Source organism: Pan troglodytes, chromosome 4, assembly GCF_028858775.2.
Source record: "Pan troglodytes isolate AG18354 chromosome 4, NHGRI_mPanTro3-v2.0_pri, whole genome shotgun sequence".
Lineage (NCBI taxonomy): Eukaryota > Metazoa > Chordata > Mammalia > Primates > Hominidae > Pan > Pan troglodytes.
Genome location: NC_072402.2, coordinates 75,382,157 through 75,404,249, shown reverse-complemented (window position 1 = coordinate 75,404,249; position 22,093 = coordinate 75,382,157). Strand labels below are relative to the sequence as shown.

At 41.3% G+C, this 22,093-nt stretch overlaps 1 protein-coding gene across 2 annotated transcripts in view; it reads left to right on the top strand.

Annotated features, from left to right (window-relative positions):
* Window positions 1–22,093, top strand: part of WDR70 (WD repeat domain 70) — a 365,950-nt gene that overhangs the window by 5,295 nt on the left and 338,562 nt on the right. Inside the window, exons 4-5 of one of the 2 annotated variants that reach the window (XM_054684042.2) lie at window positions 7,321–7,438; window positions 11,698–11,893. In XM_054684042.2, coding sequence (XP_054540017.1) covers window positions 7,321–7,438; window positions 11,698–11,893 — 314 coding nt within the window. 2 annotated transcript variants of the gene reach the window in all.

Sequence of the window (22,093 nt, the reverse complement as noted above, 5' to 3'; positions counted from 1 at the left end):
AGGAGAATGGCGTGAACCCTGGAGGCAGAGCTTGCAGTGAGCCGAGATCTTGCCACTGCACTCCAGCCTGGGCGACAGAGTGAGACTCTTGTCTCAAAAAAAAAAAAAAAAAAAAATTTCACCATGTTGTCCAGGCCAGTCTTGAATTCCTGGGCTCAAGTGATCCACCTGTCTTGGCCTTCCAAAGTGCTAGGATTACAGGTGTGAACCAGTACTTTATTTCTGACACCAGATATGTAGGAGTTTTCCCCCACACATCAACCAGTTCTCCAACTGGGTATCCGGTAACTCAGTTTAATTCTGACACCGTCTCCCTGGAGACTACCACAAGACTGCCTTCACTCAGACACTAATCTCAATTCACAGGTTTCGACCAGTGCTTCTAATCTACTGGCTATAAATCAGGGTTCCCATGAACGCTCTTTTTGGTTTGATAATTAGCTAGGACGGCTCACAGGGAAACACTTTACTTGTGTTTAACAGTTTATTATAAAGAATATTATAAATGATACAGATGAACAGCCAGATGAAGTAATGCACTGGGCAAGGTATGGGGTGGGAGAGGTGCAGAGCTTCTGTGCCCTCTCTGGGTGCACCAACTCCCCAGCATACCCCTGTGTTCAGCTACCCTGAAGCTAATCACATCTAGTGGTTCAGGAGTGTCTAGGCTGGGTGCAGTGGCTCACACCTATAATCCCAGCACTTTGGGGGACCAAGGTAGGAGGATCACTTGAGCCCAGGAGTTTGAGGTAAACCTGGGCTAACACAGTGAGATCCCATTCAAAAAATCTTATAAAAATTAGCTGGGCATGGTGGCGCACACCTGTAGTCCCAACTACTTGGGAGGCTGAGGTGAGAGGGTCAGTTGAGCCCAGAGGTTGAGGCTGCAGTGAGCTATGATCATGCCACTGCATCACAGCCTGAGTAAAAAAGCGAGAGCCTGTCTCAAAAAAAAAAAAAAAAATTTCTATAGATCTTAATTTTCAGCTTCTCCAGAGATTGGGGGGTGGGGATGAAAGTTCCAATTATCTAACCCGTCAGTTTTTTAAGTGAGCAGCAGTCCCATCCTGAGGCCTAGGGGTCCAGCACTAAGTCACTTCAATAGCATAAACTTAGGTGGGATCCAAAGGGGCTTCTAATGAATAACAAGAGACAGCTCCTATCACTTAGGAAATTCCAAGGGTTTCAGAAGCTCTGTGGCAGGAACCTGAAACAAAGACCAAATATATATATATTTTTTTGAGACAGAGTCTGGCTCTGTCGCCCAGACTGGAGTGCAGTGGTGCGATCTCGACTCACTGCAAGCTCCGCCTCCCGGGTTCACGCCATTCTCCTGCCTCAGCCTCCTGAGTAGCTGGGACTATAGGTACCGGACACCATGCCTGGCTAATTTTTTTTTTTTTTTTTTGTATTTTTAGTAGAGACAGGGTTTCACCCTGTTAGCCAGGATGGTCTCGATCTCCTGCCCTCATGATCCGCCCCCCTCAGCCTCCCAAAGTCCTGGGATTACAGGAGTGAGCCACTGCACCTGGCCAAATATATTTCATATTATACCACAATATCATCACATCAAAAAACAATTTTAATATCCTCAAACGATGGACAAAGACATGCTATCTGAGGCATTTACAAATGTTTTAAACAATTTAGTGAATGTTTGTACTATCACAGTATAGGTACCCTGTATTTACCATTTTAAGCATATAATATAACATGTTTTGAACAAGGATTGTCTTGTTTGGCTATGTCGGCTTTTTGTTGTTATTTACTTATTTATTTTTTTGAGTTGCCCAGGCTGGAGGGCAATGGTGCAATCTAGGCTCACTGCAACCTCTGCCTCCTGGTTCAAGCAATTCTCCTGCCTCAGCCTCCCCAGTAGCTGGGATTATAGGCACGTGCCACCACCGCCTGACTGACTTTTGTATTTTTAGTAGAGACAGGGTTTCACCATGTTGGCCAGGCTTATCTCAAACTCCTGAAGTCAAGTGATCCGCCTGCCTCAACCTCCCAAAGTGAAGCTTTTTATTTTTAATTTTTTTATTTTCAATTTTTGTGGGTACATAGTAGATGTATATATTTGTGGGTATGTAAGTTTTATAGCCCCTAGTACTTTGCTTTGTAAAATAGGTTCTCAGTAATATTTTGAGAATATTAAATTGAATTTAGACCTGTAATACTGTCTTGTTAAAAAATGAAATCTTGCTGCTTTGGAGAATGTTTTAAAATGGCACAATCTGGGCTGGACACGGTGGCTCACGCCTGTAATCCCAGCACTTTGGGAGCCTGAGGTGGGTGGGTCACCTAAAATCAGGAGTTGGAGATCAGCCTGGCCAACGTGATGAAACCCTGTCTCTACTAAAGATACAAAAATTAACCGGGTGTGGGTGGCGGGCACCTGTAGTGCCAGTTACTCAGGAGTCTGAGGCAGGAGAATCGCTTGAACCTGGGAGGCGGAGGTTGCAGTGAGCCTAGATCGTGCCATTGCACTCCAGCCTGGGCGACGAGAGCAAAACTCTGTCTAAAAAAAAAAAAAAAAAATGGGCACAATCTGTTGGAAAGAGCTTGGGATTTTTAATTGGGGGACCTAGGTTTAAGGCCCAGCCCCACAGTCTACTAGATGAGTAACATTGGATGGATTTTCCAATTTCTGATCCTTCATAATCCTGTTGTGTGTGTATCATCTACCTTGGAAGTTTCTTGAAGAGATTAAGATGTTGGGTGTAGTAGCTTATAAACAGCAAAGTACTTTATAAATATTATTTTAAATTCTTGTAATTTTTCTTAGTAAAGCATGTATACAGTTTACCTAAGAGGAACTTGGGGGGTTATTAAATTTTTAAATTTCTGAAAAATTGTCTCAAGACTATGATCTCCTTTGATTTTTGTGGACAAATTATTGAACTTTCTTGATTTACATCTTTGGACTGCAATTTCTACGATCTAAACACATGAATCTAAATTGATTATCTCTTTGAAAGATCTACTTAGCTTTAGCATGTAAATAGAAAATACCATTGGGATAATTTATGGAAGTAGTATTCATCATTATATGGGAAGTTATTCATAAGAGTTTTTTTTTTTTTTAGTGTTCTTCCAGACTTGGCAATTAGATTACATTTAGACTGTGGAATTAAAAGTGATTCCCTGTGAGCTGTCCTAGCAAATTATGAAATTGAAGAGAGGGGTTGTGGGAACCCTAGTTTCCTACCATGAGACAGTTTGACTTACTTTTCTTTAAAAGTTGAAAATTCTCATATGGGCATTATTTATCTCATGCTTGGTATTGGAGTCTTTCCCCGGGTATTGATAGTACACTTGAGGAAACTAAGACTTTGACCCTTTTAATAGCAAGTTTGTCTGTATATGGGGGTATGAGCTGTCTTGGTTGCTAAGTGCACTAGTGGAAAGGATGAATTACTGTAAAACCCCAATAAAATATGTGCTGTGAAGGGTCTGGAAATGATAATGGTACAATTTTTTTTTAAATGTTTTTTATGTTCTTGAAAGCTATAAGTATGTGTAGGACATATGAAATACAAATTTTTTTTTCTTTTTCTTGAGACAGAGTCTCTCTCTGTCGCCCAGGCTAGAGTGCAATGGGACGATCTCGGCTCACTGCAACCTCCTCCTCCCAGGTTCAAGGAATTCTTCCTCAGCCCCCTGAGTAGCTGGGATTACAGGTGTGCACCACCATGCCCGGCTAATTTTTTGTATTTTTAGTAGAGACGGGGTTTCACCGTGCTGGCCAGGCCGGTCTCGAACTCCTGACCTCGTGATCTGCCTGCCGCAGCCTCCCAAAGTGTTGGGATTACAGGCGTTAGCCACCACGCCCAGCTGAAATACAGACTTTTTTTTTTTTAGAAGTGTTACACTAGGCTGGGGACAGTGGCTCATGTCTGTAATCCTAGTACACTTTGTGAGGCTGAGGCAGGTGGATTGCTTGAGGCCAGGAGTTCGAGACCAGCCTGGCCAACATGGTGAAACCCCATCTCTACTAAAAATACAAAAATTAGGTGGGCATGGTGACTGGCGTCTATAATCCCAGCTGCTTGTGAGGCTTAGGCAGGAGAATTGCTTGAACCTAGGAGGTGAAGGTTGCAGTGAGCTGACATTGCACTGACGCCTGGTGACAGAGTGAGACTCCGTCTCAAAAAAAAAAAAAAAAAGAAAAACTAAGGGAAAAAGAGGGAGGACTGGCATGGTGTGGTGGCTCACATTTGTAAATCTTGAGGCAGGAGGATTGCTTGAGCCCAGGAGTTCAAGACCAGCCTGGGCAACATGGTGAGACCCCGTCTCTATTAAAAAAATAATAGTAAAAAAGGGGGAAATGGCAGCTGAGTAGGCAGCCTCAATATCTTTTCCTGATTAGTAATATAATTGACTTAGGAGCTAAGCAGGCCCATTCTTTTTTTTTTTTTTCGTGGAGATGGAGTCTCACTCTGTGGCCCAGGCTGGAGTGTGGTGGTACTATCTCGGCTTACTGCAACCTCCGCCTTCCGGGTTCAAGCGATTCTCCTGCCTCAGTGTCCCGAGTAGCTGGGACTACAGGTGCACACCGCCACGCCTGGCTAATTTTTTGTATTTTAGTAGAGACAGGGTTTCACCATATTGCCCAGGCTGGTCTCGAACTCCTGAGCTCATGCAAGCCACCCGCCTCGGCCTCTCAAAGTGCAAGGATTACAGGTGTGAACCATCACGCCCGGCTTCAGGCCCATTCCTTTTTATTTATTTTTTTTGAGACGGAGTCTTGCTCTGTTGCCCAGGCTGGAGTGCAGTGGTGCCATCTCCGCTCAGTGCAAGCTCTGCCTCCCGGGTTCACGCCATTCTCCTGCCTCAGCCTCCAGAGTAAGCTGGGACTACAGGCGGCTGCCACCACGCCTGGCTAATTTTTTTGTATTTTTAGTAGAGACGGGATTTCCCCGTGTTCGCCAAGATGGTCTCAGTCTCCTGACCTCGTGATCCGCCTGCCTGGGCCTCCCAAAGTGCTGGGATTACAGGCGTGAGCCACCGTGCCCGACAGGCCCATTCTTAAATCTGGACACTATGCTTCTTTTTAATTTTTTTCCAGTTTCTAGCATCAGAGTGCAGAATTGTTGACTCTTGACCCGCCTCAGCCCAGAAGACACAAAAAAGTCAACATGATCTAGCACTGTAATATTTGCCTTACCTCTTCCTGGAGGGTTTTGTCTTCCATATTTGACATGAAAGACTATGTAATTCCTTGTTGATGTTTGCTGGGTAAGCTTCTTCCTCATCCTCCATGTCCCAGCAACTAAAGACCCTAAAGAATACAACATTCCACTTGATAAGTGTCCTTTGCTGCTGCTCAACTTGGATTGTATTGTATTTCATTATTAAGTGAAGGAAAAAAATGTTAAAGATTATCTCAGGTTATTGAGGATGGTGGCAATTGAGAACCAAACTATTCATAAATAATCCTTTTTCTTCCTAGTGCCCCCACAATTGTAGAGTGAGATTATCAGAGGGAAAAAAGTTAATATTTAAAATTTTTTTTTGTCTTTCTAGAGTAAACAACTCTAGAAAATTAATGTAGTAGTTTTTTTTTTTAATATAGTGAAAGCAAGTTTATTAGGAAAGTAGAGGAATAAAAGAATGGCTACTTTATAGACAGAGCAGCCTATAATATAAATTTTTTTTTTTTTTTTTTGGAGACCGAGTCTCACTCAGTCGCCCAGGCTAGAAGGCAGTGGCACAATCTTGGCTCACTGCAAGCTCTGCCTCCCGGGTTCACGCCATTCTCTTGCCTCAGCCTCCTGTGTAGCTGGGACTATAGGCGCCCGCCACTACGCCTGGCTAATTTTTTTGTATTTTTAGTAGAGACGGGGTTTCACCGTGTTAGCCAGGATGGTCTCGATCTCCTGACCTCGTGATCTGCCTGTCTCGGCCTCCCAAAGTGCTGGGATTACAGGCGTGAGCCACCACACCCGGGTAGTATAAATTTTATTATGATTTTGATAGCTAGTCTCTGACCAAAATTCTAGTGTAGGAAATTCAGAAAAAAAGTGCTGTTTTTTTTTTTTTTTTTTTTTTTGAGATGATGTTTTGCTTTTGCTGCCCAGGCTGGAGTGCAATGGCGCAATCTCGGCTCACCACAACCTCCACCTCTCGGGTTCAAGCGATTCTCCTGCCTCAGCCTCCCGAGTAGCTGGGATTAAAGGCATGCACTACCACGCCTGGCTAATTTTTTATTTTTAGTAGGGATGAGGTTTCTCCATGTTGGTCAGGCTGGTCTCGAACTCCTGACGTCCGGTGATCCACCCACCTTGGCCTCCCAAAGTGCTGGGTACGAGCATGAGCCACTGCGCCTGGCCAAGAAGTGCTAAATTTATGTTTTAAAACATTAGAAAGTTAATTACCTAAAATCTCACCTTTGAATACTTTTTAAAAAATATATCACCATCTACATTATGCTAATTTTGCTTAGCATATCTGTTAATATTTTCCCAGATTTCTGTTTTCTATCACTATTTTTATTATCTGCAGTTAATATTATATTGCTATGCAGTTAATTTCGTTCAATTCTTTTACCACATTGGCCATTTAGGTTGATAAATTTTTTTTCTAATTTTAAAAATTGTTATAAAATACACATAAAATGTACCATCTTAATATTTAAGTGCATAGTGTTGTGCAGCCATCACCACCATCCATCTCTATAACACTGTTCATCTTGTAAGACTGAAACTCTATACATATTAAACAATTCCTCATTCCCCCTCCCTCTAGCCTCTGATAACCACCATTCTACTTTTTGTCTCTGACTTTGACTACTCTAGATTACCTCATGTAAGTGGCATTATACAATATTCGTCTTTTTGTTTTTCTGTGAGTGGTCTATCTCACTTAGCATAGTGTCCTCAAGGTTTATCCAAGTTGTAGCATATTGCAGAATCTCCTTCCTTTTTGGGTGAACAATATTTCATTATGTGGACATACCACATTTTGCTAATACAGTTATCTACAGATGGATACTTTGGTTGCTTCTACATTTTAGCTGTTGTGAATGATGTTCTTATGAACATGGGTATACAAGTATCTTTTTTAGACTGTGCTTTCAGTTTCTTTGGATATATACCAGAAGTGGAATTGCTGGATCAGGTGATAATTCTATGTTTAACTTTTTGAGGAACCACCATACTGTTTTCCAGTGGCTGTGGTTGATAATTTTTTGCTGTTACTGCTAACACTCTAAGTTATATCTTTGTGACTATGTTAATTTTTAGCCTTTCTAATACTAACATATTTTGAATTGTAACCGTTGGGATTTTTTTGTTAATCTTTTTTAAATCTTTTCAGAAGCAAGAGAAAAAGAGGAAGAAATGAACAGAGAGAAAGAATTAAGAAGACAAAATGAAGATATTGAGCCAACATCCTCAAGATCAAATGTGGTCACAGATTGCTCCAAATCATCTTCCAGGTGCCTGATTTTCAGAAAGACTTCTATTAAACTATCAGTTTCTAGGTGTTTATAGAGTTTTTTTTTTTTTTTTTTAATTTTTTTGAGATGGAGTCTTGCTCTATCGCCCTCTGCAGTGCAGTGGCGTGATCTTGGCTGACTGTAACCTCCATCTCCTGGGTTCAGACGATTCTCCTGCCTCAGCCTCCCAAGTAGCTGGCATTACAGGCATGCGCTACCACCCCTGGCTAATTTTTGTATTTTTAGTAGAGATGGGGTTTCACCATATCAGCCAGGGTGGTCTCGAACTCCTGACCTCAGTTGATCCACCCGCCTCAGCCTCCCAAAGTGCTGGGATTATAGGCGTGAGCATCCTGAGTAGCTGGGACTACAGACGTGCACTACCACGGCCGGCTAATTCTTGTATTTTTAGTTGAGACACGTTTTACCATGTTGGCCAGGCTGGTCTCAAACTCCTGACATGATCTGTCCGCCTCATTCTCCCAAAGTCCTGGGATAACAGGTGTCAGCTACTGGGCCTGGCCTCCAGTTATTACTTTTTTTGAGATGGAATCTCGCTCTTTCGCCCAGGCTGGAGTGCAGTGGCTTGATCTGGGCTCACTGCAACCTCTGCTTCCTGGGTTCAAGTGATTTTCCTGCCTTAGCCTCCCAAGTAGCTGGGATTACAGGTGTGGGCCACCATGCCCTGCTAATTTTTTTTGTATTTTAGTAGAGATGGGGTTTCACCATGTTGGTCAGGCTGGTCTCCAACTCCTGACCTCGTGATCTGCTCGCCTCAGCCTCCCAAAGTGCTGGGATTATAGGTGTGAGCCACCGTGCCTGGCATCCCAGTTACTTCTTTTTGGCAATGCAACAATGGCCTAACACATTGATGTTGTTTATCTTGTCAGAAAATCAACGTTTGTTTCAGTGATGTTTTGTTATTCTTTTTTTTGTTGTTTGGGTTGGAGTCTCACTCTGTTGCCCAGGCTGGAGTGCAGTGGCACCATCTCGGCTCACTGCAACCTCCGCCTCCCGGGTTCAAGTAGTTCTCTGCCTCAGCCTCCTGAATAGCTGAGGTTACAGGTGCCCACCACCATGCCCAGCTAATTTTTATATTTTTAGTAGAGACTGGGTTTCACCATGTTGGCCAGGCTGGTCTTGAACTCCTGACCTTGTGATCCACCCGCCTCGGCCTCCCAAAGTGCTGGGATTATAGATGTGAGTCACCGCGCCCGGCGTTTTTATTCTTTTTTTAGTGTCAATGTCATTTGTAGTTCTGCTCTGATTTTTTTTATTTCCTCTAATAATTTTTGGTTTGCTTTATTCTTTGCCTAGTTCCTTGAGGTACATCATTAGGTTATTTGATGTATTTCTACTTTTTATGTAGGTGTTTATTGTTGTAAATGTCCTTCTTAGTACTGTTTTCTTTGTTTTCCGTGGGTTCTGATATGTTTTGTTTCCATTTTCTTTTGTTTCAAGAAATTAAAAAAAAATTTTTTTTATTGACCCTTTGGTCATTTGGAAGCCTGTTGTTTTATTTTCATGTATTTGTACAATTTCCAAGGTTCCTCTTGTTATTGATTTTTTAATTTTTTTTGAGACAGGGTTTCACTCGGTCACCCAGGCTGGAGTGCAGTGGCACATTCTTAACTCACTGCAACCTTCGCCTCCCAGACTCAAGTGATCCTCCCACCTCAGCCCCTTAAGTAGCTGGTACTACAGGTGTGTGCCACCATGCCTGGCTAATTTTTGTATTTTTTTGTAGAGACAGGTGTTCACAGTGTTGCCCAGGCTAGTCTTGAACTCCTGAGCTCAAGCAATCCGCTCACCTCTACCTCGAAAAGTGCTGGGATTACAGGCGTGAACCACTGCGCCTGGCCTGATTTTGGTTTTATTTTGTTGTGGTTAAAAAAGATACTTGAGGGCTGCGCGAGGTGGCTCATGCCTGTAATCCCAGCACTTTGGGAGGCCGAGCTGGGTGGATCACGAGGTCAGGAGTTCGAGACCAGCCTGGCCAACATGATGAAACCCTGTCTGTACTAAAAATACAAAAATTAGCTGGGCGTGGTGGCTCATGCCTGTAATTCCAGCTACTTGGGAGGCTGAGGCAAGAGAATCACTTGAACCCAGGACGGGGAGTGAGCGAAGATCATGCCCTGGGACTCTAGAGTGAGACTCTGTCTCAAAAAAAAAAAAAAAAAAATCTGTTTTAAACCAGTGCAGCTGGAAACTTGTGCGTTAATCATAAGGGGGAAAATTTTGGAGTATGAATAGCTTAATATAAATTTGTTTAGTCATTCAACTATTACTTTACTGAGCATCTACTGTGGATAACACAGTGTTTTAGGCACTGAGATATAGCAATTAGCAAGTCAATTGAGACCTTTGTTCTCACTGAGCCCACGTTGTTGTGGGAGTATTTGAAGGGATAGATAACAGACAACTAAATAACCAAATAAAATAACTTAGCAGGCATGTAATGAAGATAAACAAAGGTACTTAAGGTAATGGGAAGTGGTGGTGTGCCTGAAAGTTTAGAAGGAGTGTGCCCTTAGACTTCTTTGAGGGGGAGACATTTGAGGAAACTCCAAAGATGAGAAAGAGGCCGTGTAACAATCTATGGGAAGGGTAAGTCAGCCGACAGAACTACAAGTGCAAAGACCTTGTTGTGAACCAAACTTAACCTGTTCAATTAGAAAGAAGGCCTTGGAGTGGAGATTTGAGCTACGCAGTGGCTCAAATGTAGAAACTCAGATTTTTATGGAGGTTTGCTAGTTCATATACCTCTGTTTAAGGGTAACCTGAATGTGAGAATATATTCTTTTCAATTTTTAACCTAGATGAAAACAAAAAGAAAAATCTCATGTTTTTCCGTCAGTAGATACTGAGTGCCTGTTATAGGTGAAGCATTTTTTAGATGCTAGAAATATGTTAGATGCTAGAACAAAACAGAAATTCGTGCTTTCCTGGAGCTTACATACCAGAGATACTTCATTAGAAGGCAGTGACACTTTTGATCTTATCAAATATTTGAAAGATTAATTGATACAATTAAGAATGCTGAATTCTCAACTCTGGGGGCAGGTGGAGGAGTGGTAGATGGTGAGGGCTATGCTTACAGGTGTTTGCTAGAGACCTTAGTGAGAGTGTATAATAGTCCTCAGGTGTGGTGGGTAGGAAACCACTTGGGAATCAGTATGATATGCCCTAGACTCTCAAGCCTGTCCAACCTGCGTGATATTGTTGTTGTTTTCTTTTAGACTTTTAGCATCCTGAAGCCGTGGTTTTTAGTTTCTGTCTCTAGTGATAAGTAGAAAAGAGGGATGAGGAAATGGCTTCACTGGACAACCAGAAACAAAATAAGAACCCATGACTGTATTCTCTCCCTTGGACACCCCTGGTTAGAGTATGGTGTTTTTAGAATGCAAGAATGCTACATTTAATGTTTTGGCAATGTAGGAAACTTGGATTAGCCGTTAGAAATAACTTGTATTTCGGAAATTATATTGAAACATTTTGGGAGTAATATTAACCTCCTTACATGACTGGCATTATTTGCTACTGTGGCAATCAGGGATTGGATTCAAATATAGTTAATTGAGGCACTGGATATCTCAGTGGTTTTTGTCCGTTACTATTTTGTAGTTTTTCTTCTGTATTTCCTTGTTCACCTCTTTTTAAAATTTTTAAATTAAATTTTTATTATATATCTGTATTTTGAGACTGGGTCTCACTGTTGTTCAGGCTGGAGTACAGTGACGCAGTCATGGCTCACTGTAGCCTTGACTTCCTGGACTCAAGTGATCCTACCACCTCAGCCTCCTGAGTAGCTGGTACCACAAGCACATGCCACCACACCTGGCTAATTTTTATTTTTTGTAGAAACAGGGTCTCGCGATGTTTCCCAGGCTAGTCTCAAACTCTTGGGCACAAGCAGTCCACATGCCTTGGTCCCTGAAAGTGCTGGCGTTACAGGTGTGAGCCATTGCACTCAGTCTCACCTGTCTCTTTATGAGTGCTAATGGTCTAATGGCTGTCTAACATATAATTGCTGTGACCCTTTATTTTTGACTGTGTAAGACATAGTTTTGTTTTTAACTTTCTTAAGATAAAATATTTGGCATTAAACATTTAATGTTTGAACTACAAATTTAAAAAAATTAAAAAATACCCAATTGTTAATAGGAGAGGAAAAGTATCCTGAGAAATGAATACTATTTCCAAAGTGTGCTCTTCATTGCAGCAGAGGCAAAGAGTTTCTGTTTCTGTATTTTCAGGGATACGAGCAGCAGTGAAAGTGAACAGAGTTCTGACTCTTCTGATGATGAGTTAATTGGCCCTCCTTCACCCCCTAAAATGGTAGGAAAACCAGTTAATTTTATGGAGGACGATATCCTCGGTCCTTTACCTCCACCTCTTAATGAAGAAGAAGAAGAAGCAGAGGAAGAAGAAGAGGAAGAGGAGGAAGAGGAAGTAAGTATTTCAGTGGTAATTTAAGAATTCAGTGGAGTAATATCTTTAAAGTACTGTAGAGATCAGTTCTGCTAAACTGTTTTTCATGAGTAAGAGCCAATTTAAAAACTGAGGAAAGGCCGGGCATGATGGCTTAACACCTGTAATCCCAGTTACTCGGAAGGCTGAGGCAGGAGAATCGCTTGAACCTGGGAGGCAGAGGTTGCAATGAGCCAAGATTGTGCCACTGCACTCCAGCCTGTAGACAGCCAGACTCCATCTCCAAAAAACAAACAAAAAACCAAACCGAGGAAAAAGGCCGGTACAGTGGCTCACACCCGTAATCCCAGCACTTTGGGAGGCCGAGGTGGACGGATCGCTTGAGCTCAGGAATTGAAAACCAGCTTGGGCAACATGGCGAAACTCTGTTTCTACAAAAATGCAAAAATTAGACGGGTGTTATGGTGCGCACCTGTGGTCCCAGCTACTCAGGAGGCTGAGGTGGGAGGATAATTTGGGCCCAGGAGACAGAGGTTGCAGTGAGGTCGACAGATGGCACTCCAGCCTGGGCGACAGAGTGAGACCCTGTCTCAAACCGCCCCCCCAACCCCCCGCAAAAAACCTGAGGAAAATGACTGTGGAGTTTATTACTGACAGCCTGTATTGAAAGAACTTCAGGAGGAAGAAAACAACTAAAAAATAATAAATGGAGAGCAGAAAGCAATGTGTTAAAAAGAAATCAATGGATAAAACATTTTGTTAAATCTACGTATGCGGCCGGGTGTGGTGGCTCACACCTGTAATCCCAGCACTTTGGGAAGCTGAGGCAGGAGAATTGCTTGAACCTGGGAGGCGGAGGTTGCAGTGAGCTGAGATCGTGCCATTGCACGCCAGCCTGGGCAACGAGCAAAACTCTGTTTCAAAAAAGAAAAAAATCTACGTATGCATTGTCTGCAAATAATAATGATGATGGGTAAATTTGGGAGGATTTAAGAGCAAACTGGATCTAAAATTATTGTCAACAATGAAGTAGAAGATGGGAGAGTGAAATCAGAGTTCATTGCTTTGTAAATGTTATTTGGGAGGAGGCCAGAGATACCGGTTAACCTTAGATTAGTTTAAGCCAAGTATATAAGTTTACAATTTTAAGAGTAATTGCCCAGCAGGGCATAGTGGCTCACATCTGTAATCCCAGCACTTTGGGAGGCTGAGGTGGGCGGATCATGAGGTCAAGAGATTGAGACCATCCTGGCCAACATGGCGAAACCCCGTCTCTACTAAAAATACAAAAATTAGCCAGGCGTAATCGTGGCGCACGCCTGTAGTCGCAGCTACTCGGGAGGCTGAAGCAGGAGAATCACTTGAACCCGGGAGACAGAGGTTGCAGTGAGCCGAGATTGCGCCACTGCTCTCCAGCCTGGGTGACAGATTCAGTCTCAGAAAAAAAAAAAAAAAAAAAAAGATATAATCTCCAAAATACTAAAAGGAAAGAATGCTAAAGGAAATGGTCTACATTTGTATTTGACGCTTGGGGTAGATAATTTTTTTTTTTTTTTTTTTTTTTGAGACGGAGTCTCACTCTGTCACCCAGGCTGGAATGTGGTGGCGCCATCACTGCAAGCTTCGCCTCCTGGGTTCACGCCATTCTCCTGCCTCAGCCTCCCGAGTAGCTGGGACTACAGGCACCCGCCACCACGCCCAGCTAATTTTTTGTATTTTTGGTAGAGATGAGGTTTCACTGTGTTAGCCAGGATGGTCTCGATCTCCTGACCTCGTGATCTGCCCGCCTCGACCTCCCAAAGTGCTGGGACAGGCGTGAGCCACTGCGCCCGGCCGCACTTGGGGTAGATAATTTTTTAACACCTCCCTTCTTTATGTGATGAATTATTTTTAGTAATAATTATGAAATGAAATGAAAAGTAATCAGAAAAGCAACAGCTTTTGTAAATCTGTCAATGACTGTCAAAATCGGTATTCTTTGCGTATTCCTTCTCAGTACATAGTACAGCAAATTTGTCAATTTGTGTCTGTCTGTAGTTGATCAAATAAAGCTTCTAATTTCAATTTTGTACATTTTTCTTTCACATGAAACAACAGATCTATAGTATATATACACACACATGCACATGCATTCATGTGTGTGCATGTGTAAAATTAAGAAAACAAACAAGAATAAAATAAGAATAAATTTGGCAGTTTCATTAAAATTTTTGTTTTACAGTAAGTTCCAGAAATTGCAGTGTTGATTGTATGTTTTTTCTTTTATCAGTTCTAGTGGCTTTTAAATATCTCTGTAGGTTGAAATATTTTGACTGGGCACTGTGGCGCACGCCTGTAATCCCAGTACTTTGGGAGGCTGAGGAGTGCTGATCACTTGAGGTCAGGAGTTTGAGACTAGCCTGGCCAACATGGTGAAACCTTGACTCTACTAAGAAAATACAAAAATAGGCTGGGCGTAGTGGCTCACGCCTGTAATTCCAGCACTTTGGGAGGCCGAGATGGGCGGATCACGAGGTCAGGAGGTCGAGACCATCCTGGCTAACACGGTGAAAACCCATCTCTACTAAAAATACAAAAAATTAGCCAGGCATGGTGGTGGGCGCCTGTAGTCCCAGCTACTCGGGAGGCTGAGGCAGGAGAATGGCGTGAACCTGGGAGGCGGAGCTTGCAGTGAGCCGAGATGGCGCCACTGCACTCCAGTCTGGGTGACAGAGCGAGACTCCGTCTCACACACACACAAAAAAAATTAGCCAGGCATGGTGACAGGAGGCTGAGGCAGGGGAATTGCTTGAACCCGCAAGGCCGACTCTGCAGTGAGTCGAGATTGCACCACTGCTCTCTAGCCTGGCAACAGAGCAAGACTCTGTCTCAAAAAAAAAATTTTTTTTCATGAAAGTGTTTTTACAGAAAATTCATTTTGTATTTGGTAAAAACTTCTAAATTTTTTTCTCTAAAAATCAGAGAAAATGGCTAAATGATGTCAAACATTGCCATTAAATGATCCATTGCTTTAGAATGCTTTTGGTGAAAACAATTGAGGTATTCAAACATTTACCGTTTTAAATTCTTTTGCCAACCATGTCTTTTGTTTTTTCTTTTGGCATTCATAGAAAACAGCATTGGATTTGCTTAGCATTTTGTTTCTTTGTCATTATAATCTTTGTTTATTTTGAATCTAGTATTTAAATGCAGAAACGTAGTACAACAGGGATTGGAGATATGAAATTACCCTTGAAATGAGCTTGAATGATTCTGAACCATGAAAAACAGTATGTAGAGACCCGAGTAGGTGAGTGTGTTTGTGCATGTGTGTGGTGCAGATAACTGGGAGTTCTCCAGATTAACTTCGTGTAGAATACAGTGGTTATTTATTTTTATTATTTATTTATTTATTTATTTTTGAGATGGAGTCTCACTCTGTTGCCCAGGCTGGAGTGCAGTGGTGTGATCTCAGCTCACTGCAACCTCCGTCTCCTGGGTTCAAGTGATTCTCCTGCCTCAGCTTCCTGAGTAGCTGGGATTACAGGCATCTGCCACCACGCCTGGCTAATTTTTTGTATTTTTAGTAGTGATGGGGTTTCACCATGTTGACCCAGCTGGTCTTGCATTCCTAACCTCAGGTGATCCACCTGCCTCAGCCTCCCAAAGTCCTGGGATTACAGGTGTGAGCCACTGCACCTGGCCAGAATACAGTGTTTATTAAAAGATAAGTAATACAAATATGTTAATTGAAGTTCACATATATGTTATTAAAACTCGATAGGAACCATAGCAAAAAGAACATTAAGTAGTGTCTAAACTAACATTGTTTATAATTGCCATCACCAGGTGATAATAAAAAGCAGGCATATCTTTGCTTGATTTTATCATTGTTTTTAAGTTCTCTACAGAAAAGTGTACTCTCTTATTGTCTACATTACTTCCACTGATCTGATAGAATTAGTGTCTTTATAAAAAGAGTCACCAGAAAGCGTGCACTAACTCCTCCTCTCCCACGGGAAGGGAAGAATGGCTTTTTGAGGACATAGCAGAAAGTGGTCGTCTACAAGCCAGGAAGAGAGGTCTCACCAGAAACCACATTTGTCCATACTTTGATTGTGGACCTCTAGCCTCCAGACCTGTCAGCAAATACATCTCTATTGTTTTAAGTCACCCAGTCTGTGGTATTTTGTTTATGGTTGTGTGAGCTAATACAGGTTTGCAAGGCTGACTAATGGCTGATAAACAGAAGGGAAGAAAGAAGCATATTGCAAGCCAGAAAAAAATTGCTATAGCGAAGGCCCAAATGTGTATAAGTACAGCTATGGTCATGAAATTGTACCTGCATGGCTGAGTTTTCTTACTAGGAGAAAGTAGAAAGATGAGGAGGATGAGATCAAATCCAGAAAGTATGAATAAATACTCTCTGGAGGATGTGTAATTTGGTAAGCTTTGTAGAGGATTACAGTTTTTGTGTTTTTTTGAGACGGGGTCTCTCTGTCACCCAGGCTGGAGTACAGTGGTGCAATCAAAGCTCACTACATCCTTGACCTCCTGGGCTTAAGCGATCCTCCCACCTCAGCCTCCCGAGTAGCTGGGATTACAGGCATGTGCCTCTACACCTACCTATTTTTTTTTTTTTTTTTTTTTTTAGTAGACATGAGGTCTTACTACATTGCCCAGCTCATCTCAAACTCCTGGGCTCAAGTGATCCTCCTGTCTTGGCCTCCCAAAGTGCTGGGATTACAGGCTTGAGTCACTGCCCAGCCAAAGATTAATTTTTTTTTTTTTTTTGAGACGGAGTCTTGCTCTGTTGCCCAGGCTGGAGTGCAGTGGTGCAATCTCGGCTCACTGCAACCTCCGCCTCCTGGGTTCAAGCGATTCTCCTGCCTCAGCCTCCTGAGTAGCTGGAATTACAGGCACGCGCCACTGCACCCAGCTAATTTTTTGTATTTTTAGTAGAGACGGAGTTTCACCATGTTGGCCAGGCTGGTCTTGAACTCCTGACCTCAGGTAATCCACCTGCCTTGGCCTCCCAAAGTGCTAGGATTACAGGAGTGAGCCACCTCACCCAGGCCAAATTTTTTATTTTTAAAATTTTTGTAGAGGTGGGGGTCTCACCATCTTGGCCATGCTGGTCTCACCTGGGCTCAAGCCATCCTGCCACCTTGACTTTCCAAAGTGTTGGTATTACAGACGTGAGTCATTGTGCCTGGCCAAGATTATATTTTTAAGGATTTTTTTTAATTGACAGATTATTTTTAATTGACATAATTGTACATATTTCCGGGGTAGAGTGTGATCCTCCACACCTGTATACAGAGTGTAATGATCAAATCAGGGTGATTAGCATATCCATTGCCTAAAACATTGATCATCTCTTTGTGTTGGCAATATTCAAAATTCTCACTTTTAGCTCTTTGAAAATATGGAGTAAATAGTTGTTAACTATAGTTACTTTACAATGCTATAGAACACTAGAACTTATTCTTTCTGTCTAGCTGTAATTTTGTATCTGTTAACCAAACTCTCTTTATACCCCTCTTTTTCCTACCCTTTTCACCCTTTCGTTTCTGTTTCTACTATTCTCTCCGCTTTTATGAGATCAGTTTATTTAGCTTCATCTGAATGAGAACATGTGGTATTTATCTTTCTGTGCCTGGCTTATTTCACTTAACACAATGTCCTGTAAACTCATGTTTGTTACTGCATGTGACATGATTTTATACTTTCTAAATTTAGCCAGATAGTATTTGTGTGTGTGTGTGTGTGTGTTTATGTTTATGTGTGTATTAAATTTTTAAATCCATTCATTTATTGATGGACACGTAGGTTGATTCCATAACTTGGTCATTGTGAATAGTGCTGCAGTGAAAAGGGGAGTGCAGGTATCAAAATGTGAATTTCCTTTCCTTTGGATATATACTCATTAGTGGGATTGCTAGATTATGACAGTTTTAGTTTCTAAAAAATTGATAAATAATATATATATTTTTGGGTTATATATGACAATTTGATAAATTCGTAAAATGTGTACAGATTAAAACAGGGTAATTGGGATATCCAGGATATCCATCACCTTAAATATTTGTCTCTTCCTTATGCTAGGAACATTCAAATTATTCTCTTCTAGCTGTTTTAAAATATACAATAAGATTATTGTTAACTGTGGTCACCCTACTGATGTTTTAAATACTAGGTCTTATTCTATCTGACCATATATTGGTACCTGTTAATCAGCCTCTCTTCATCTTTCCCAGCCCCCGAACCTTCCCAGCCTCTAGTAGTCACTAATCTCTCTTTATGAGATCCACTTTTGTAGCTTCTACAGGTAAGAGCATGTAAAATCCATCCTTCCTTCCTTCCTTCCCTCTTTCCCTCCTTCCCTCCCTCCCTCCGTTTTTTTTTTTTTTTGAGTCAAAGGCTTGCTCTGCCACCCAGCCTGGAGTGCACTGGCACGATCTTGACTCACTCCAACGTCTGCCTCCTGGCCTCAAGCCATTCTCATGCGTCAGCCTTCCTGAGTAGCTGGGATTACAGGTGTGCACCACCACGCCTGGCTAATTTTTTGTATTTTTAGTAGAGATGGGGTTTCGCTATGTTGGCCAGGCTGGTCTTGAACTCCTGGCCTCAAGTGATCTGCCTGCTTCTGTCTCCCAAAGTGCTGGGATTACAGGCATGAGCCACTGTGCCCGGTCCCCAATCTATCTTTCTAACCACTCATGAATTATGTTCATATTTAAACTCCAAACATATTGTAAATTCAACACATCTAAGATAAAACTTAGGCTTTTATTTTGTCACACTTGAACTTTTGCTGTAGCCACTTAGCTGGTCTCTTTGCCTCAAGGATCTTCTGTTTTAATCCCCTTTCCCCACTGCAGCAAGGTTAAACTATCTGTAACACAAGTCACATTGCAACTAATAGTACTAATTCCCTAAATGAGGGAAAACACCACCACAGCAGGGCAGGACTCCACCTGGCGATTTCTGAATCCAATTTGAGTTTTTTATTGTTCATAATCACTGTGGCATTTTTGACAGTCTATTTAATAGGAAAGCAACCAATTTCACATAGTGGAGTGGCTAGATATTTTAGCAAATATTCTTGAAATTAATGGGGTAATATTTTTAAAAAGAACCTTTCTTTAACCTAGTGTTAACTTTTTTAAAAAAATTAATTTTTTTTTTTTAAAGATGGGGTCTTGTTTCAAACAGGCTGGAGTGCAGTGAATTTTTTTGACTGTCATTCAAGTGGTGTAATCATAGCTCACTGCAGCTTCAACCTCTTGGGCTCAAGTGATCCTCTTGCCTCAGCCTCCTGAGTAACTAGGACTACAGGTGCATACAACCACATCTGGCTACTTCTTATATTTTTTGTAGAGTGGGGTCTTGCTCTCTTGTCTGTGTGGCCTTGAACTCTTGGCCTCAAGTGATCCTTCCACTTCAGCCTCCCAAAGTGCTGGGATTACAGATGTGAACCTCTGCACCCAGCTAACCTAGTGTTTCTTAATCTGAATGTAAGGATCAGCTTTGGTGCAATTAAAAAGTATGCATGCTTAGGTCCTGTACTCTGGAGATTGATTCAGTATAACTGTAGTGGAACTTGCCTTAACTCCTGCAATTTGTATTATTTATAATAAAAGGCTCCACAGGTAATTCTAATGGATTTCTTCACAGTCTAGTTGTGCTGTTTACTTAATCACAGTTGGGGTCATAGGGTAACTTAGGGTACCTCTGCAGATTATGATCTGTATCATGTCTCATGGATACCTAAGGATATGGGATATTGCTTATAAAATATCTTATTAAAAAAAGGGAATGAAATTATTGCTTTTTTTATGATAGTGAAGCCACTTTAAAGGTTTCATATACCCTTTCATATAGCTCAGAGTTAATATATTTTGATCAGTATTTTATGAAAAAATATTTTTTCTATAATATGTGCATGTTAATGTCTCTGAAGCAGTAGTGTTTAATTTCTTTTGAAGATGGCATGGCAGAGGCCATAAGCTCCTGGTTTTTTGAGTCTCGTTCATTTTTATATCCTTGTAGTGCCTGAATTAACTATACCTATTAAATCATAATCATATTCTCAGAAGGGCCATGAACATGTAGATATTCTGGAAACTGAGCCTGTAGCTCTGACAGTTTTTTAAAAAAAATCAAATTTAATTACTTTATTTTTCAATCCTGTTCCTTCTGTAAGTTACTGCTTTTATTATTGAAACTTTATTATTTAGTATCAGGAGCCTTGAAAATGTTCATTTCCTTTACACTCAATAGCCTTTTAAGGATTCTATCCAGAGGAAGTAATGAAAGATTTGGACAAAGCTTTCTGCACAAAAATAATTATCACATTAGTACTTATAATTGTGGTTTTCTGAATGTGTTGGGATTACTGCTGGGGGTGTGGTATGGTGAGATGGGGTCCCTCCTATCAGTTTTTGGCCAGGTCAGCTCTGTTTTTATGTTAGGCTTCCTCAGAGCTTTCTCTTGATGAAAGAGTTCCAAGTCTGAAAATGTTTGAAAATACCAACGTATGTAAAATATTAGAATAATTAGGAAGAATATAAATACCTAGTAATAGGGAGAAGGACAAGTAAATTGTGTTGTGGTCATGTAGAATGTTATGAAGTCACTAAACATGTTTAATAAGGGTTTTTAGTAGCACTAGGAAAGGATGTAAAACTGAATAGACAGTATGATTTCAGTAATTTAAACAATTGATATGTGTGGAACAAAGTACTCCCATTGCTTGCTTCTAGATTGTGGGAATGAGGATAATATATATTTTTTTGCCTTATACTTTTTTTTTTTTTGAGACAGACCCTCACTCTTGTTGCCCAGGCTGGAGTGCAATGGCGCGATTTTGGCTCACTGCAACCTCCGCCTCCCAGGTTCAAGCGATTCTCCTGCCTCAGCCTCCCGAGTAGCTGGGATTACAGGTGTGAGCCGCTGTGCCTGGCCCTGACTCATACTTTTTTATATGTTTCCAGTTTCCACATTGACCATAGCTGTGCCCATAATCAGAAACAATTATTGGTGCTATAAACAATTAATTGTCCCTCATTATAAAGCAATTATGACCTCAATTCAAAAATCTAGAACAGATTAAAAAAACCCAAAGGAAACAATATTGAACATGAATATAGAATAAGTCTTAAGTACTAGTAAATAAGCTTATTTTTATTTTACCTCGTCTCCAAAAGGATTTAACGGACTGGTCGCAGTGGCTCACGCCTGTAATCTCAGCACTTTAGGAGCTTCAGGCAAGAGGATCACTTGAGCCCGGGAGTTCGAGACCATCCTTGCCAATGTAGTGAGACCCCCATCTCCACAAAAAATAAAAAAGCCAAGTGTGGTGGTGTGCACCTGTAATTCCAGCTACTCAGGAGAATGAGGTGGGAGGATCACTTGAGCCTGGGAAGTCAAAGTTGGAGTGAGCCATGGTTGCACCACTGTACTCCAGCCTGAGTGACAGAGTGAGACTCTGTGTCAAAAACAAAAAAGGATTTAATGAAGTGAAATGCATAGATTAGGAAGAAAGAAGGGAAACTGGAAAACTAAGGAAAACAAATTAAGTTAATTAATATAAAACATGAGAAACAGAGTCTTAAATACCAGGCTATGGGTAGGCCAAAAAACCTAGTTGCCATCATTCCTCTCTTTCCCTCATACCTCACATCCAATCTCCAATCCATTAAGTCTTACTAGCTCTGTCTTGAAGGCATATTACCAGATCTCTCCAATTCTCTGTCTCCATTACTACCACTTTAGTCTAATCCTATATCACTTCAGTGTTAGTAGCCACTAAAGTCTCCCAGCTTCCATTCCATTCTTGACTGGACTACTATAGTAGAAAAAGGAGCAAAATATAGATACAGGGATGCAATATAGAATCGTGATTAAGAGAGTGAGTTCTGGAGCCAGATAGGGCTCCTTCACTTTAAAGCTGTGTGATTTTGGGCACATTATTTAACCTCTCTGTGTCTGTCTTTCCTCCTCTATAAAATGGGACTGATAAAATTCTCCACTCAGATTATGTGGATGGATTAAATGAGTGAATGAATGTATAAAGAACCCTTAGAATAGTGTCTGGTATTTAAAGTGTTCAGTGTTAGCTATTATCATTAAGGTCATTTATTTCAATAGGATAGCAAAAGAGGAATTGAAAAACAAATTTAACATGATATCTAATAAAAAACTTAAACTAAAAGGAAACTTTCATATCATTTGAAG